Source organism: Ostrinia nubilalis, chromosome 13 (assembly GCF_963855985.1).
Source record: "Ostrinia nubilalis chromosome 13, ilOstNubi1.1, whole genome shotgun sequence".
NCBI lineage: Eukaryota > Metazoa > Arthropoda > Insecta > Lepidoptera > Crambidae > Ostrinia > Ostrinia nubilalis.
The window spans coordinates 916,271-935,739 of record NC_087100.1 but is presented as its reverse complement, the minus strand read 5'-3'; the positions used below and the strand labels follow the sequence as shown (position 1 = coordinate 935,739).

The window sequence follows — 19,469 nt, the reverse complement described above, 5'->3', positions numbered from 1 at the left end:
TCATTAGTAGGTATACCAGCAGTCATTCAATGTTGAGGTAGGTCCAATACAAAACATACATACCTACTAATAAAAAACGATATTCACGATTTTCATCATGAAAACATAGTGCCACATCACGACAATTGCCTTTGTATCATCAAACTTCAGGGTATACCTTAGATATTCTTACCCCCTTACTAATAAAACTTACACGCTCGTTGAACAGTGTTTTAAAGTGACGTTTAGTATGAAAATGTCATTTTAAAACAGTGTTCAACAACTGTGTAACTTTTTATTAGTAAGGGGGTTAATGTTTACCGAAAGTAAAAATATCACTCTGCACGACTGATGTTTCACAAAGTTACAAATTCCTTTTCCCTTTAGTTAGTTACCCACTTCACCTGTGAACCTACTGGATCCCTTTCCATCGTATTAAAATTATGTTGCGTCCGAAAACGCCACCTATAGCCCTGATGCCTATCGTCTTGACAAATACACACTCCAACTCATTTACATATTAAAAGTGGGCATTGGTAATGAGAAAACACTTACGCAGGTACTTTATTCATGTAAAATTAATGTTGCCTTCATAATTCTTCGCGGTTTAGAGTTCAGCTGGAGAATAAAAATGGTAGAAACGTATAAATAGCATGGCAACACACGATTAGTGAGCCGCATGGCAATACTGTATAACAAATTTATGTAGTTGTTGCGGTAAATGTTGATAAATTACATCTGAATCGTAATTCATTAGAATAAGTTGAGTTATATCGAAATATGACATTCCATTGGTCCATTAAAGTATAGTAGTAATGCCGTATTAAGTAATACGGCGAGCCTTTTATAGCACTCGTAAAGTCTTGAGTCTGAGGTTCTTACAGCCTACGTGACAGAAAGAGAGTATATTATAGACCTATATTTATTTCTTCCTTTAAGGCTATGTGCAGGAAAATACAGACTTAGTAACCCACAAACATCAGATCAGTTTCTCTGTATGTTCACAGAATCGCAAAATAAAAACAATACAGTTACAGAACCGCAACTTCGATACAAAAAGATAAAATCAAGAAATCAGATCAAGTAAACAACCAATTTAATTTTTTTATTTTGGTTTAATTACAAGCATTAAATTTTTTTAAGATATCCAATTGATATATTAGTATTTAATAGCTGTCAAGGATTTTTAAATTGGTAACAAAAAAAACAATTGCGAATCATCGAACGTAGCTGCAGAAAGATATTGACGGCCAGTGTTTTAGTAATTGATGAATCGAATAATAAACAAAAAGCAATCGCGAAATAATGGACAACACGCATAAGTTGTAATATTAAGTTAAATTATGACTTAATTTAAAGTTTAGATCACACACATTACACTAGTTTTTATTTCACCTCAATCCATCCAGTATTACCGAAGATAGAGCCTCGAGAAGTTTACGGACTTTTTAAAATTTTCAAAAATTTCCAATATTCGCGCGTGACGTCACAACATGATTTTGCAGCCCCCGCACGTTAACCCATTTACCACTTTTTGTCTTTTTCCAACTAAAATAAAATTTTACCTAACTGACAACTGTTGTTAGTTGTCATCGTTCAATCACATTTCAAACTAGGCGCTATAAAAGAACCATTATTATGCCACCTATTGCCAATTTTGTGCACTATGAAGCCATTTTTACATTTATGCACTTAAATATAAATTTTCTGGAAAAATAACCAAGTTTGTGTCTCTGTGCTCAATAACGAGTAAATAGTCCAGTTATTTGTTAATTTTACTTGGAAAGTTTTCCGGAATTTTTGAAAATTGGTGAATAAATAGATTTCGCTATGTTCTTTCCGAATTTTGTGACCTCGTTTACAGCCGCGCGCGCGCCCGCCTTATTGAAAAAAATCCGCCTTAAAAAAGGTTTTTGACAACTACTTTTTTCATTTTATAATTTTTGGGACATAGACAAGCTAAGAAGCTTTGATAAATGTGATAAATTTCATGTAATGTAAGTTAAATAGATTTAGAGTTGTGAAACAGTTAAATTAATGTACCTGCTAAATTGCGAGTTATTTTTTCTTTGATCATGGTGATTTTCTGCATAATATTTCGTAGTAAGAAGAGAGCAAATGAAACCATATTTTTCTTCGGTTGACGGAAAAGTGACGTTTTATTCTTTTATTTTAAATTACTTTTTTCTGTCCTTGACACATGGCAGGACACGCTGCCGGGTGTCCTAAATATGCTGAAGTATAAAAAAATTCGCGTTGCTGAACTATACATTTTTTTTGTCTTGTTTGTTTCTACATTACATAATTGTATCCTACTATTATTATAAATGCGAAAGTTTGGATGTCTGGAAGTTTAAAATAAAGTAAAGTAATGTTTATTTCTCACCAACATAACAGATAATATTATGATAACAAACAATCAGCGACCACGGGCTGGAAGACGTAGCGTGGGCAGGCCTCCTACTAGGTGGACCGACGATCTGGTAAAGGTCGCGGGAAGAACCTGAATGCGGGCAGCGCAGGACTGTTCATTATGAAAAACCTATGGAAAACCCAAAGGCCTCTCGCCTTTGTCCAGCAGTGAACGTCATTTGGAACGACGAAATAGGAAAGAATGTAACTATCAAAAATCTTCTCTAAGGCAGCATTTTTCCAATTTCGCAACGAGCGCGGCAATCACACTTAACTAACAGACTAACAGAGAGCATAGCGAAATCTATTTAATTAATCACCAATTTTCAAAACTCACGGAACACTTTCCAGGTAACCACGTTAATTTGTACCAAACGACTGGACTATAATTAAATTGATATAAAAATTTGGGTACATCTTCTCAAAAACAAAAGAACTGGTGCTAAAAGGGTTAAGTGACGTTTTGACATTTGTAGAGGGCCTTGTAGAAGGGGAAGCTATGGTGCTGAATGTGGATTAACTCGAGTGTCATAGTAACTTATTAGACTGCTAAGCTTGATGATAAAAAGAAAAATATTTTATTCAATGTACATAGTCTGGTCATAAGTTCTGTCATATGATAATAACTTTTGAATTTTGAATGAAGGTATCAAAAACATTTTTTACTGAATTAGAATTAAAAAGAAAAAATGTGCGATAGTTCGAATTTTATTTTATGTGTAGTGGACGGGTGTGTAATGTATGATATAACTACATATCATATAATACTTAGAGGATATAACATCAAATTATATAAAATCATTTAATATAATAATTATTTACTATAATAAACGAATAATATAATTTTAAAACGAATAATTTTAAGACAAATAACTATTAACTGATATAAAATGGTTTGATATAATGAACATTTTCTATAAAACTTACAATGTATACTGTTTAAAACAAATAACATTCAAATCATATAAAAATAAAATGTCGAACAATCAAATGAGATAAAATTCTTTTCCTATAAAACTTAAATCATATAACAATAATAATTTTATATAAAGTTCAATTGTTATAATAAGCATTGCATGCAGCAAGCAAGCAAGCAAGCTAGCAAGCTAGCAAGCAGGCAAGCAAGCAAGCAGGCAGGCAAGCAAGCAAGCAAGCAAGCAGGCAGGCAAGCAAGCAAGCAAGCAAGCAAGCAGGCAAGCAGGCAAGCAAGCAAGCAAGTAAGCAAGCAGGCATGCAGGCATGCAGGCATGCAGGCATGCAGGCATGCAGGCATGCAGCATGCAAATTTGACTAAAAACTTGAGACTTCTGTCACGGCTCCGGCACTGCGGGGCTCTGGCGGTCCCTCGCGTGCTAATCGTCGCAGATGGCTTTCGCTCGACACCGCGTCTTCGGCTTGCTGGCCGGCTTCGCCGGCCAGCATCAGCCGCGGCGCCTCGCTTCCAGCCACCTGCTCCTCAGCCCGCGGGCCGCCTCGCCCCTCCGTGCCTACGCGCTTCTAAATTACACTCTAGGGGTAGGGCAGACAAGACTACGTGGAGTCGGTTTTACGGCGATTCGTTTTTGTCACTAAAGTCATTTTTAAGTCAAGCTAAAGAAGAACATACTAAAAGTTATATCTATCAGAAATTATATCAATTAAAGATTATACCAAATAGTAGTTATAACAAATAATATTTATTACAAGTAATGGTTATGTGAAATATTGTTTATATTAAACAAAATTACATCAAATGAGTCTTAGATTAAGTAAGGTTTATATCAAATGTCTTTATGCGTAGTGATTGGTATCTGAAATAACATTATTAGAAATGATTTATTATATGAAGTAAGCATTATATGTTAAAAAATTATATCAAGTGTTATTATAACATACGTTTATTATACAATATGAACGTTATTGAAATGAATTTATATCATATAAACTTATATAAACTGTCACGCACCCGTAGTGGACGCATAAAGAAGTCCGAACTGTAGTTGTCACGTTGCATTGCTACGCGCCAAAGCATATTTTCGTTGTGCTGAAAAAATTTAGTTTATCTTTTCATTAAATGATAGGTATAGGTGTACCAGAATCTCATGGCAAACAAAAATATTGGAAAAGTGTGTCTTTCATATGGCAAATGTCTATGGCTTTATTGTCACCTGTCAACGTAAATCAAGTGAACTGTCAGTCGCTGCAGAAATTTTGTAATCTCTTCATGCCTATTTGTTATTTTTGTGAAAAAGTCGAAAAAGCTCAAGCAAGTCATATTGTTTTCAATGTGTATTGTAAAATAAGGCATAATTCAAAGTCAATATTTGATTTTAAAGCGCGTCGTGGAGTTGACAGTAAGTTGGAGTGAAATTGGATACATTTAGTTTATTACCTAACTGCGTCAGAAGGAGGGTTTTTTTTAAATATTATTCTTATAATAGCTGCTTTATCGGGGATTTCAGGTGTACCTCACAAATTGGTGCACAGGAATGGTGAAAATGTTATGACCATGTAAATAAAATTGAAAAAGATTTCATCAAGTAAGATGTAAGATAGAATAATTGAAATGGTGGAAGAGCAATTTATAATAAATAACTCTTTATCTTGATCATCTATTGAAGAAAAGTGGAATCCTTGGAATCGTTTTCTAGTTCTGAATGAAGTGATTAGTTATAAGTATGATACATAATAAAATTAGTTACATAAAGTAATATACGATTTACTTATTTTTCAAGACATTTTCCTATTATATTACTGACGGGATTGCTACCATGTACCTTAGTTTTGAGTTTCCAATATTTCGGCACTGTTGCAAGCGCCATGGTCACGGAGTAACTGAAGAAATTAAAACCAGACATCGACAGGTACAAAGTATTTCCTTGTATGTTAGTCTGCCACTCTTTAGTAAGTCCCGAAATCCCCGCTTCGGCTCCCCTACTAACCATTCTAACCATTGCACACAGATAATATCTTACATGCAGCTTTTCATGTTACTACGTCACATTTTCTAAATCCGCGCGGAAAATCGCTCCTAGCGGGAGAGCGCACTTTGAGCTTGAATATTTCAGTCATTTTTAAAGATATCAAAAAAGTAAAAATACAGTATTCATTCTAATTTTTTGTACTTTTTTTTGGCATCTTCAACAAAAATTGTGCGCCATGTCCATTGAAAAATCGTCTCAGAAATTTCATCTCGGAGCAATCGCTAATCGCAACAGCGCGATATTAGTTACACAAAACGATTTATCGAAACAATATCATGGCCCGTGCCGTTCGAAATTAACAAGCAAATGACTGATTGGAAAATGGCGCACACCCGTCACGGTGTATTAACGACAAATTGGGTTTCTGAGGCGATATCGCTCATATAGTCCGATACCGTTTACTTTGTGCGTGCTCATTTTGGAATTGTTAGTGGGATTTTCATGAACTTTTAAATATTACGAACCGATTTATATTAGCTTTGTTGCGAAAGACCTTCATCCAAAATATTTAATAATTATATTTTTCTGCTTTAAAAATATGAAAAAGTCGAATCTTTTAATTAATCGTCAAAATTAAATGTCTTGAGAGTTTGCCAAGGATTCATATTCTTTATTTGTGCTATCAATATCATATCGATTTGTTACATATTTTAATTATTGGAATTGTACTTTTGAGTCTACTATTCTTTTCCCAGAAAATTAGATAAATTATGAGGTCTCGAAAGTACAGTAGCCTTTTTAAATTTTTCTAGTTCTTTGACTAAATTCTTAATTTCTTTATTTCCAGATGAACCAAAAGTGCAAAGTGTGTGGCGAGCCGGCGGCCGGGTTCCACTTCGGTGCCTTCACGTGTGAAGGATGCAAGGTAAGAAATACGCTATGATGTGCGTATACATTTACAAGTATTAGAGACCTCTACGTATGCTAATAGACGAGCTGTAGTAGAATAAAAATTGTATCATGTTCGCCGATACCTAAAAAAATCACGTAATCCGTAATGAGTGTTCACCAACCTACATCTTTCATTAACTTGACAAACGACTGAAAGAGTTGTTATAAGTGTCACAAACTTAGTGAGCAATACATGATAGCCTGTTTAGTAACATATAAATCTTTGAATATTACTATAAGATCAAGGTAGTGAAGAAGGGAATTATAATATCTTCTGACACGTCACAATAGATCAAATCTACGTGCAACTAGGTGTATTAAGAATAAACAAAACTTAGTATGAAATCTGGTCTACAAACATAAAATGGAACGTCCTGCCCAGCATTACCACACACTAAAAACTAAAACCAACAAATTACCTAATAGTGCCAACAGTTTTTGCCCGGCACAAAACAGGTGCCATTGTAAACAACCGCCGGGTATCCGACGATTAATTGCGATAATTATTTTCATTCCTATTCGTGGTTTATCTATCCTCTACCAAAATTTACATATACAAAATCCATGCAAAACAATCTAAACTTTATCACTCAAAAATACAGTTCAAATTATATATGCGCGCGCGCACGGTCGTAGATATCGGCTGTATGTCCGGGAGATCCACTTCAATAATTCGATCATCACGCAAAAGTTCCGTTATATATTTTTTTTGCTGACAGTACTAAGTCAGTTTTTTAATATATCGCGTGTTTATATTTTGGCCAATTGAGTTTATTATGTACAATTTGCTTTGGACACGGTGAAGAACCTTTTATTTAGTTTAGTAACGAACTATTCTTTATCGTCTTGATTCCACTCACGTGATGTCACTTCACGTTTCTTTGTATAGTTTTATTTATAGGAATAATTATGTTCATTGAATTAACAGTTTGTAATACACGATAGAGGCAGACAGCTCATTATTTTGATTTCAACAAGTTTTCTTCCTTGTTCATTGTTTGTGAGCTCTTACAGCTCTTATTTGAACATTTCATTTTCCGATTGAAACCTTTCGATTTCTTTTCTATCTGTCCCAAATCTAGTTCCCAATTATGTAACCGATCGCAGCAGCGCAAGTGGAACCGATCGACAATGGTTTCGCAAAGAACTGTCGCAGGATGTTCGGGTTGTGACAATTGCAATGGTCTGCGCTGCTTGGCTGGCCACGTAACATCCTATCGGCCGTTGTTTATTTATGGGTTACCAAATAGAAATAGACCTAGGTTCACGAAAAGATTAGGCTAGATCATAGGAATTTGACAACATATCTTCTGTTATCATGACTAGCTTAATCTGTAAGTCTAGATATTAGCACGTCACTACTTTGTTTAATATACCACGCAATTCTATTCTTATAAGATACACCATAAAGAATGCATGGTAAATTCAGTGAACTGCTCCTGAATCGAATGTACCTACTACTGCTATTTCTATTTATTTATATTAACCGGCAGACAGTGGTGACTGAGTGTTGCGGCGCTTCTCCTCAGCACTTGCCAAATGTTAGTCTCGAAGCGCTGGTAGGGTAAAAAGATTATGAGACATGTAATGTAGAGGGTCCTTAAGAGCAAAATGACGATTTGTAAGAACTATTTATTAGTCTAAACAAATAAAGAAATTTTGACTTTGACTTTGACTTTAGCTATCTTCACAAACTTCAGATAACCATAGTGAGACTAAATTATTTTATGACTCTATTTATCAATATTCTTTGAACTAGAAGGTTTTAGCATGACATTAATTATTTACTAATAAGCCACGCTTTTATTTGATGTCAAGGATTCTATGATCTTGATAAATTGATCTCAAATTGATACCATCTATTTACAAGATCAATATAACTTCACTTGTAAATCATTATCCTGATTGCATCTTCAGTGTTTTCACAATCAATACTGTAACGACACGATTGAAAAATCTACATACAAAATATGGGGCAAAATTCAAAACTGCTCTAAAGACAATAGGTTAAAACGGCATCAATTTTGCCTCAATCATGATGAAACGATAGCTTCTAGTAACCTTGAAGATCCGCAAAAGATGACCCGAAATGTGGAACAAGAGTCAGCGGGGTCATAATGATGATTTGAGGCAGACATCGCAACTATAAGCAAACTGCAAACCACCGGAACTTGGGTAACGCCGTTACGAGTATTGTGGCAAATCCGCTCGAATGACATGGCCCATTAACTCTAACCTGACTAATACGAGATCGTAGAGTTTACCAATACTTTAGTTTGGTACGAAGAGGCTACAAATTACAATTATTTTTCTGTTATTCTTATTAGATAATTGTAGTGGTTTTATGAATGAATACGTCATGGGGTATTGGTATAATTTCAATGAATGCATATAATAATAATAATAGAGAGGTCTCCTGATCCATTGAACTTCATAAGGATTGAGCGAGGCATTTTCCAGGGTGACAGTTTGAGTCCCTTATGGTTCTGCCTAGCACTGAATCCTCTTAGCACTCTGTTAAAGGATTCAGGGCTTGGTTATCGGCTTCGAAGAGGGGGTGAGGTCATTAGTCACCTGCTCTACATGGATGATCTCAAGTTGTTCGCACCAAAACGACAAGATCTGGTGAAGTTGCTAAAAACCACACAGGTATTTAGCAACGCCATCAGGATGGAGTTTGGTGTAGACAAGTGTGCGGTCTTACATGTAGAGCGGGGAAAAGTTGTGAATTCCCCGAATTTACAACTTTCTGAGACAATGACACTCAAATCTCTCTCCGAAACTGAGACCTATAAGTATCTTGGTATGTCAGAATCGTTAGGTATATCGGTAGAAGACATCAAAAAATCGGTGAAAGAACGCTTTTGTAGCCGACTGACAAAAGTTCTTAATAGTCTTTTGTCTGGCGGCAACAAAGTAAGAGCTTTCAACGGTTGGGTGATGCCTCTATTGATATACTCCTTCGGCATACTAAGATGGACTCAGACTGAACTTGACGCCCTGGATAGGAAGGTACGTCAGCAGCTCACACAACATCGCATGTTACATCCGCGTTCATCTGTGATGAGACTGTACATTCCACGGAAGTGGGGTGGTCGAGGCTTTTTAAATGCCAAGAACCTCCACAACCGTGAAGTGTGCAGTCTCAGGGATTATTTCCTTGCCAATGAGTGCGGAATGCATCGCGATGTTGTGGCAGTTGACAAAGGCCTCACGCCGCTCTCCTTGGCGAACGAGAACTGGCGCAAGCCAAAGGTCCTGAGCGTCGCGGATCGGAAGGACGTATGGAAGAGCAAGGAGCTGCACGGGAGGTTCTATCGGGCCCTTACAGGTCCTGATGTAGACCTCCTCGCCTCGGTGAACTGGCTACGCTTCGGTGACCTCTTTGGGGAAACCGAGGGTTTTGCTTGTGCAATTGCTGACGAGGTCATGATGACGAACAATTACCGAAAATATATCCTGAAGGACGGTACGGTCGACATTTGTCGAGCATGCTACCGTCCCGGAGAGTCACTCAGGCATATAATTTCTGGTTGTTCGCATCTTGCTAACGGTGAGTACTTACACAGGCATAACCTAGTAGCCAGAATCATCCATCAGCAACTTGCTCTTCAGTACGGCCTTCTTGAATCTGAGACGCCTTATTACCGATACCAGCCGGTGCCAGTTCTCGAAAATGGTCATGCATTGCTCTATTGGGATCGTTCTATCATCACAGACAGGACTATTGTCTGTAATAAGCCTGATATTGTGGTGGTTGACCGATCCCAACGTCGGGCAATGCTCGTTGACATTACCATCCCGCATGACGAAAACCTCGTGAAGGCCGAGAAGGAAAAGCAAAGCAAATACCTTGACTTGGCCCACGAGGTGACCGCCATGTGGGATGTTGACTCGACGATCATTGTCCCGATAGTTGTCTCGGCAAACGGGCTAATAGCGAAGAGCTTCGACCAACATCTAAAGAAGCTCTCGCTGGATGGTTGGCTCAAGGGTCAGATGCAAAAGGCGGTGATCCTCAGCACGGCACGCATTGTCCGGAGGTTCCTCAGCCTGTGACCCTGACCACCGGTAGCTTGGGCCCTGCTCCGCTACCAGCGGAATAACTATTTTTAAGTATTTTTTTATAATGTATTTTTTTTTTTTTTTTGATAATTTACATTGTAAAAAAATATTTAAAATTAAGAACCAAAGTTAATAAAGAGAATAATAATAAATATCCTTAGACATTTTACACTGCGCTTCTAGTCCCAAACTAAGCAAAGCTTGTACCATGGGTACTAGACAACGGATATAAACATACTTAAATACTTTTTTTTTTGTAAATACATACTTATTATACATAGAAAACACCCAGTCCAATACAAACAAATATGTTCATGCACACAAATGTTTGTACTGTGCGGGAATCGAACCCGCTACCTCCGGAATAGTCCGAATGATAGTTCAATGATCGTATTTGGATAGCATAAGTTTATAGATACCAGAAGGTCAAACTAAAAATTTATTTCGTGCCAGTTCACTATACACGGCCAATAATTTGCCGTATAATTTTTTTAAATCTTATTCAATGGTGATACGAGGCAATGTTATGTATGAGTGTGAACTCATAATTGAGGCGAAATACCATAAAGTTCTTTAATATACCAGGTTTAGGATACAGGTCAGATAGTATACCACCCGTATACCATCCTGACCAAGCTGGACAGATGTGATGCCTACAAAGGACCATGGCAACCAGCGGTCATGGTGTTTGGCGCTTGGCCAACTCTTGCGGCCACGGGCCGGAAAATGACGGTGCAGTCCGACATCTGAAACATTTCGTTGTGCAAACTCATTTCGGGGATCGTGACGGAAATTGGCCGATTTGCTTGATAGGGTAATTGCGAGGTTGCAAATAGACGGCGCATTAATAGAATGTGGACCCATTGGTGAGATTGATTGAATTTCATTAACTCTAAATGCATTTGCCTCGCAATTATACCATCACCAAATCTAGAAATTCGATTGACTGAATAAAAAATGGGTTGTCTTATTTTGTTGATGACTTGTGTTACAAAGATACTCGGACATGTTTCTTAGATAAAGAATAACGCCCGTATTCACAAACGATGCTTGCTGAAGTGAAGCGGCAAACGAACGCACAGCGTTGAATAGAGCTGTGTGATTGGTTCATGTGTCACCCTGTGCGTCCTCGCGCACTGTGAGACCTGATAGTAATATTTGTGAATACGGGCGTAAGTGTCTATCATTCTGTTACTACTCGTATACCAAAATGTTCAATTTACAAAAACTTTAATTCAGTCAAAAATAGTCACTGCCTCTTGCCTCTCGTGGCTAACCTCCATTGTCCTACCCAAGAGGGCTAGACGCCAATCCACATATTTGTCCCATTTCTCAGCTAACCCCACCTTTCATTTGCCTGCCCCCGCGTGTCTCGGCAGAAGCGACAGCAATAAGCCCGTATAGGGGAACAATCCCGCATTACCATACAAACGGCGCGCGCGGCGATTAATTAGCCACCGGACAAATTGACGGCGTACGCGCATTGTATGGGGCTAGGGCGGGGCCACACTGGCGATTTGCCACTGAAGTCTAAACAAGACAAGACGAAAAATATAACCAAAACGATTCAAATCTCAAATTCAGAACTCAATGTTTCATTTCAAACACTTTTTTATCATTTCCAAGTTTCTAGCTAGATAAAAAAATCATTTTAATAAACTGAGAAAGCTTTTACGAAAATAATAACATAGAGTCGCCAGCTGAAATCTAAACAGGAATCCACTAAACTAGCGGCTCCCCCCTCATACTCGCATCTCTACATAATTATCCTGATCTTAAGCTCCTCTGGAATCACAATATAGATCTTCCAAGCTGCCTATTCAAATTTTTTTTTGTTACTAGACCCTTTTCCGGGCATTTATTCAAGTCTCAAATAATATAGCTTTCCCTACCACCAATTTGGGACAACATATCAGCTAGTGCTCAGAAGAAGTGGCGGAAGAAACTCAGTCACCTGGACCTCAGTCACTCAGTCTATGTAGACGCACCTTTACCCACGCAGACAAATCGCCGGCCGCAGCGGCGCGCGCACTAATGCCGCGAGAGCATTATGACGGCGCAGTAACGTATTCGCGGGTAATTATGGGCTATGCTTTACATCGCGAACTTAGTTTCCAAAATTGGTAGACCACCATAGTAGTTGGTTTCGAAGAGACCATTGCTAATTAAATAAAGTTATTAATTACTGATTCTGAAAAGTAAGCTATGTGTGTATCGTCAGTTAGTGGCAGATGCTTCCAATTGAAGGTTGCTCTGTTGTCCATAATTATCTTCTTAGTCGGGCACTCTTGTCAGAGTGGTCATGGTTGCGCTGATGAGGTACACGGTGAATGTTCGATGTCATTTCCGAGGGTAACTCTCCTGGCGATGTGCTTCCATTTCTGACGGTCAGAGGCGTCGCGAGTACACTGGACCATGTCCATTTCTTCCTCTCTAAACCCTGGTTTCTGCTTATCATCTACTTATGTAAGAATCTATGAGCACGCTCAAGCTAAAAATCGAAATTCAGAAACCAGGGGTTTAAAAGTCCCACTATAAGCGTAATTAGCCATTTGATCTTATAAGCCACTTTTAACCCCATTTCTACAAAAAAACATCATCTGCCCCACTTACCTACCTGATAGATGAACCACAATTCAAAACGTTCTATCATCCAAGAACTGTTACAGACAATTTAAACTCGACTTACTAAAGATAGAATCAAATCGGATTGATAACGCAAGTCCGCGGTAATGGTAATGGCGCAGACGCAAAAACGTGTGAACCGCCGCTTGCGCAACAATACTGGACGCGTTCTGATACAATTGTAGGCTTCTGTGGAACTGTAGGCAGACAATATGGTTTTTTGCTGAAATAAATTCGCTTGTGGACAATACGGATTTTTAGTGCAGACATTTTTTGTTGTGTCTCTTGATTGTCATGGTTCTGTTCTGTCGTATACGTTAAATGTTTAAAATGTGATGATATAAGAACTGGCAGTAGAGAAGACTTTATAGACAGTAAAACATCTTCGATGATTAAAAATAAAACAATTAGGTCTTCTATTTTTAAATTTGAAAATGTAATTTTAGAAAAAGAGTTGTGTAGCGAACGTAAGAAATATGATTGAGTAGTGCCATTGATATCTCAATTAATATTCGCTACTACCGTCCAGTATCTCACCCGTCGGTCGCACGGAGAACGAATTATTTTCGAATTTGGAGCAACTCCAAATTGCGCCGCGCACGCGAGCCGGATAGCGCTCAACGGAAAACCGTATTCGGGCTACGTTTCGTAACCCGCTCACAATAAATCATTTTCTAATTTGCTTTTAAAGGTTTCTGGAAAGAATCTGTGTGTGTAACGTCATTGTGCTGTGACAATTGCGACTGTAGCGCCGCTCCATTGTGCGGCGACCAAAGGCAACCGGTAAAGAAGCCGCCTCGTTTGTCAAGTGAACAAAACAAAAAGCCTTAATGGTTCGCTAATGTTAATTAATTGGACTGTTACTTTAAATTGGAAGAGCTTTAAGCTGCGGCGATTAGTTAGCAATTAGCATCTAGGATTATAAAGCGTTTTGCATTAACTAAATTAATCTACTCTTCGTTAAATTTCCATTTGTTTTTAAAAAGACTTTTTATACCAATTAAGTGCGTTAAAGTGTTATTTTTTAAACTAAGTGATAAATACGTTCAGTAAATAAATAACAACAATTACAATCTACAATAATAGATTTAAAGCGTCGATACCAACCTTAGCGTTTCAGCCTTGCATTATCGCTATTTAATTAAAAATTAGATCAAACTGGCCGTTTAGCGCAACCATTAAAACAATAGCGGTTAGCAATACCATTCACGGGGTGAATCGATTAGTCTCGATTCTGCTCGCAATCGATACTCTGCGCGTGCGATCCTGTTTTATTTGTCTTTATTCGTCACGCGATTTTCAATTTTCGAACTGCGACCGATACCATGCGTAAGGTCGAGTTTCGATTGCCGTTTGATGATCGTCATTGTCTTATGGTAGCATTTTGAAATGTCGTCGCAACCCGAAGTTGGCAACGACTTATTGGAGCATGTCTATTTTTATTCCCGGCACGGACGACGTACGTCGACATGTTAGAGATTAGTTGCATAATTTATTTCTGATGGTATAAGGATCGGTTGTAATTTTAATATCGGATCTGTTTTGGTGTGAAGACGTCTTCTGTCTGATAGGTTGACTTCGATTTCCTTTTACGGAGTGAAGTATGTCTGGAATGGTTGGTTGTTAAATGCAGAATAATAAAAAAAATTGCATTACAATAATTGTATTATTACATTCTTATTGGATACTAATTGCACGTTATAAATAATGTAGAAGATATAGCTCTACATTAAAGATAATTTAATTCTTAATCGATAAAACCACCTTTGGCAATCCTGCAGCCATATCCAAATTAAAATTAGAACAGTTAGACAGTTGAAAAACGTTCCACATTCAAATCAGAACTGATGATCGGCGCATCGAGTCACGTTACACAAGTAATCGATTGTGTTCGAATGTCAGCCACAATCAAAACATCGATATCGCGTCCAGGTCACCGCTTCCGAATGCAAACGCGGGATGACACGCGCTCGCATTCTTTCCGACCGGCATAATGGTGCTGGCAGCCGAAAAAGGAGCATCGATTGTACGCCTTATACTTTAAAAAATAAGACCGCGATTCTCTTTTTAAATTTTAAAAAGTAAGATTGTTTTTTGTTGCCTATGAGAGAGGTCAAAATGCTATCAATGTTCTCACGCTTGGTCCATGATTTTGTTGCTAATTGAAAAGTCGCGTTGTTCTTTTCAAACAATTAGTCAAGAAGGAAAAAAATCGCACGCGTTATTCGATACGACGTACGATTTACGACGCTATATCCACTGCACATTGACAAATGGATTGACCTTAGGTGTTGGTAAAACCGCAAGCCTCGATGCATACAGTACTTATAATGATGTTATCTATTAACTTTTTGCTGTTACTCGAGCAATGTTTGTGCTATATCAAACATATACAGCTGATGCTTGAACCTATTAGCCGTGATTCACAATAATAGGTATATTCTGCTCTTTACTTTTAAGAAGTATTAAGCTACTCATTGACTGTCATAGGTGTACCGACGACCTGATAAAGGTAGCAGGAAGGCGCTGGAAGCAGGCCGCTACCAACCGTGCGATGTGGAAGTCATTGGGGGAGGCCTATGTTCAGCAGTGGACGTCCTATGGCTGAAATGATGAAGCTACTCACTTTCAATTTCCTACCTATATCACACTACTCAGAAAAATATTACAAAACAGTAACTTTCTCGTTTTATCCACGGAGGTCTAGAAGGATATAAAGTGTAAACTATAAAATTGGTGTCATAACCCCCACTTTATTGCATGTTAATGAGGGATTAATTTGTACGATGCCCTGTTTTACGGGGTGAATACTTTGTATGAGTCATTAGCGCTGTAACAACTACTAATGGAATCGATTTACAACGAGAAGTTACTTTTTTGTCGCTTTTGCGCACGCAGGCGGTTTTAGTAATAAATAAATGACGTAGTTTTGTTACCTTTATAAAGTATTTATACGATTTCCGATTTGCAGATACATTTGATAACATTAAATGTATTAATATGACTTTAAATATAAGTATTACTCAAGTCGTATAAGCAACTATTAGTTCTCATCTTCGTTCGTATTGAAGCAACAGATAATTTCAGGTAGTTTTATTTCTAATGATACTTCCTTATTTAACTTTAATGTAGCCTAAGATCACTCGAGGACTCACCTCTTGTGACTAACTTATATGATTTCCTAGTCATTCTGAAGGGTCGGGGTATTTAAACTCAATATAAATTTAATATAAAACGTTCTATTTATCGCCTCCTTCTATGAGTGTTTAGAATTTCATAATATATGTAATTACATTTCATAATGTATGAACTTATATGATATTTCCGTTTCTTAAGAAACTTGGATTTTATTGCGCAGTTAAAGCGACGACAGTATTAAATTCAAATGTATTTAGTCTTAATTGTTGATCCTGATATATCTTTGGTGGTAGGGCAAGATATATTGGGACGTATATGTATAAGTGCCTCGGATGATGGAATGGAAAGTCATGGGTACAATGTGCCTTAGATTAGATGGTTGTTTTTGGGTCTATTTAAGGTTGTTACACATATTATTATCATACGTTATTTACAACATATTATAATGAGAGCCATGCCTCTTTACGGTAATCTTTTAAATCTGAATTAACTTCACAAAAAGGTACAACGTAGCGAATCTACAATTTTTTCAGTCATTTAGTCATGCATTGGTATAAGAGAAGAGAAAAATAGTGTAGTTTTATACATTATTAACGTTATGTAATATGGTGTAGCTTCGCCTTAACATCTAATAAACTCTGGCTGAACCCATACTTGCACGCGCGAACCCCATCAACGCGTTTATAGCCGATAACTAATAACGGAACCATAAAAAATGAGGTACACTCGGACGCATGCGTCCCGTTGTCGACTTGGCGATAATTTACGCGGAACGGAACGTCCAAAGTGGTTATGAGGTTGAGTGTACTTTAGCAGAAAGATGACCGCATTGTAGTTTTTAATAGAAGTTTACAATTTTTAGTCATTCCTGCGACTCTGGCTAGGATATAAACTGGACATGCAATGAGTGATAGGAGCCAACAAAATACGTTTGATGATGATGATGATGAATAGTTCGAAATTTTCCGCTGGATCCGTTTAATGTTTTCTGAAGAACACAAAGAGAATGAAAACTAAACAGAATCTTTGTTTCGATTTGAATCCAACATGAATTAACAAGTGAATTAAGAAAGTAGTATATTAAATGAGTCTTAAACTTTTAAATGATAAGTTTCTGGTGACAAGTACAAAACATCGTAGCACATCACTAGTTATAATCGAGCCCGGTAATAAAGTTGAACTTTATTCTGCCATTAAATACAATGCAGTGTTATCCTTGGCTGAGGTTTTAGCAATATTACTAATAGCTTGTCTGTAATTGGTGCAATAACTAAACGCAGGTAGAGTAATAAGTCAGATGTGACTCCAGTTAGTTGCATGTTTAACGAATTAAGAACTACTTAAACCTTAAGAGGCCACATGAAACAATGGTTAATACGTATTATATAACTGATATTATTCGTTTATGAGTTATTGTGATGTATTTTAATACATAAAGACCGGCTCTAGCTGCTTTAAGCTCACTTCTACTAACGTTCATTATCTCATTATCATTCTAAGCACAAAAATTCATGTCTCTACCATTATAACACCATGACAACTATAAGTTTTTCGCATCCAATGCCTGTAGACAAAATAAGTTAAAAACTTGACTCTATGAAGTCGTATACGCATCCATCCGTACGTTACTTTTTGATCACAATTTCAAATCGAAATCACATATTATCGGTATTGTCACTTAAAAAGGATCTAAGTTTCGCTACAATCAATGTATTGTATTCCAGAGTGATTTCACTTAAAACTTCGTGTATTTAAATTACGGGCACAGCAGAATTACTTAGTAACGCTGTTTACGTAGATTCGGGTATATCTGTCACCGTCGCTCATACTAACATCTTGCTTAGCGTGAATGAGATGAAAACAGTCGAAACTTCAGATAACATTATTATGAAAAGCTTTTTAGTTCTCAATGCGCGATTGTCATGGACCATAAGCGTAATTTATATTTCTCTATCCCGCGCGCAGGTGGGTCCGAGTTACTGGCTAACTGCAGTCCATAATTACAATTAAACGCCGATAATTAAGCCGCCATTTTAATTAGGGTTTAATTAGAGAAACGTAAAAAGCTTACAGGATATTGACTTTGACTTAGATTATATTTACACTTTGTATTACGTAGGTAAATACTAGAAACAGTTACTAATGCATACGAAGTAAAAACCACACGACAATTGATTTTAAGTTTTAACTATTTAAACAGAGAGCTGTCTAGTAAATAATCATCATTAACTACTTTGAAACCAACAGAAGTAATTGTCCAGAATTTTCTCTAATTATGCAAACCATAATTAACTATAGATCAAGTAAACACCCAAAGTGTAATGAAGAACCGTTCAAAACCAATAAAACAGAACTACCACATAATCTGGAAAACAATCCGATCGCAAATGACTCGCAAATAATTAAAACTAAACATTCGTCAGAGTGACGAACGTCAGGACAGATTGACTAACCGTGTAAAACTAGCCTCCTCGTATCAATCATAATAATGGGCGTTTACACTGCACGACTTTAATCGTTGCCGAGTCGCTAACGATCCGCAATCCGCTTTATTGAACGGACGACAGCACATCAATTTAAACACTGTGGCAAGATGTAATAAATGCAATTTTTTATTTGCATTTTAGGCCTTGTAGAGTCGCTAAACGACAGCGATCGGATTTATTCTACAGACGACAGCACAACAAGCTAAACACTGCGGCATCTTAAACAGTTGCATAACAACAATTTTGCAACAAATGGTATATTGTTGACTGTACCATCTTTCAATTTGGATAACCTCGCTTTAATGAGAGGTTAATTATGACTTTTTATATTGCTCACTCGAAGAGCTTTTCTATTCTAGCTTAATCAATTCGAAACCTTGACCTATTTTTATGATAAAGCAATTCAGATTAGCTTCCATTTATTTATGTACTAGCTGACCCGGCGAACTTTGTTCCGCCTTAATGGCAATAAATAAGCAGACTTTTTTTTATTTCGAACGGGATAAAAAGTATCCTATGTCCTTCTCCTGGCTCTAAACTACCTCCCTGACAGTTTTCAGCTAAATCGGTTCAGCCGTTCTTGAGTTATAAGTGGAGTAACTAACACGACTTTCTTTTATATATATAGATTGTCTTACAACTTTTCAAGTAAATAATACTAATCTTGAACTGTGTAAAAAAAATCTTTATTTTACTAGCAAAGACAATAGCAAATGTAAAGTTAATAGTTCACGGTCGTTTCCAAAACATCCTTATTCCACTCAAAAGTCGTGTTATGTAAATGCCTGTAGCTAGAGACGAGCAAATATTAATAACTGAAGTGAACGGCCGAACGGATCCATGGTCGGCGCGGGCGCAGCGCACTAACTTACCGCTCGCGCAACGAACATGCGCCAAAACAATTGCCGTA

The 19,469-nt window shown here is 37.3% G+C and overlaps 1 protein-coding gene across 1 annotated transcript in view; it reads left to right on the top strand.

Annotated features, from left to right (window-relative positions):
- LOC135077370 (knirps-related protein-like) overlaps positions 1 to 19,469 on the top strand; it is a 99,764-nt gene that overhangs the window by 72,997 nt on the left and 7,298 nt on the right. Inside the window, exon 2 of the mRNA XM_063971894.1 lies at positions 6,142 to 6,219. Coding sequence (XP_063827964.1) covers positions 6,142 to 6,219 — 78 coding nt within the window. The remainder of the gene's footprint in view (positions 1 to 6,141; positions 6,220 to 19,469) is intronic.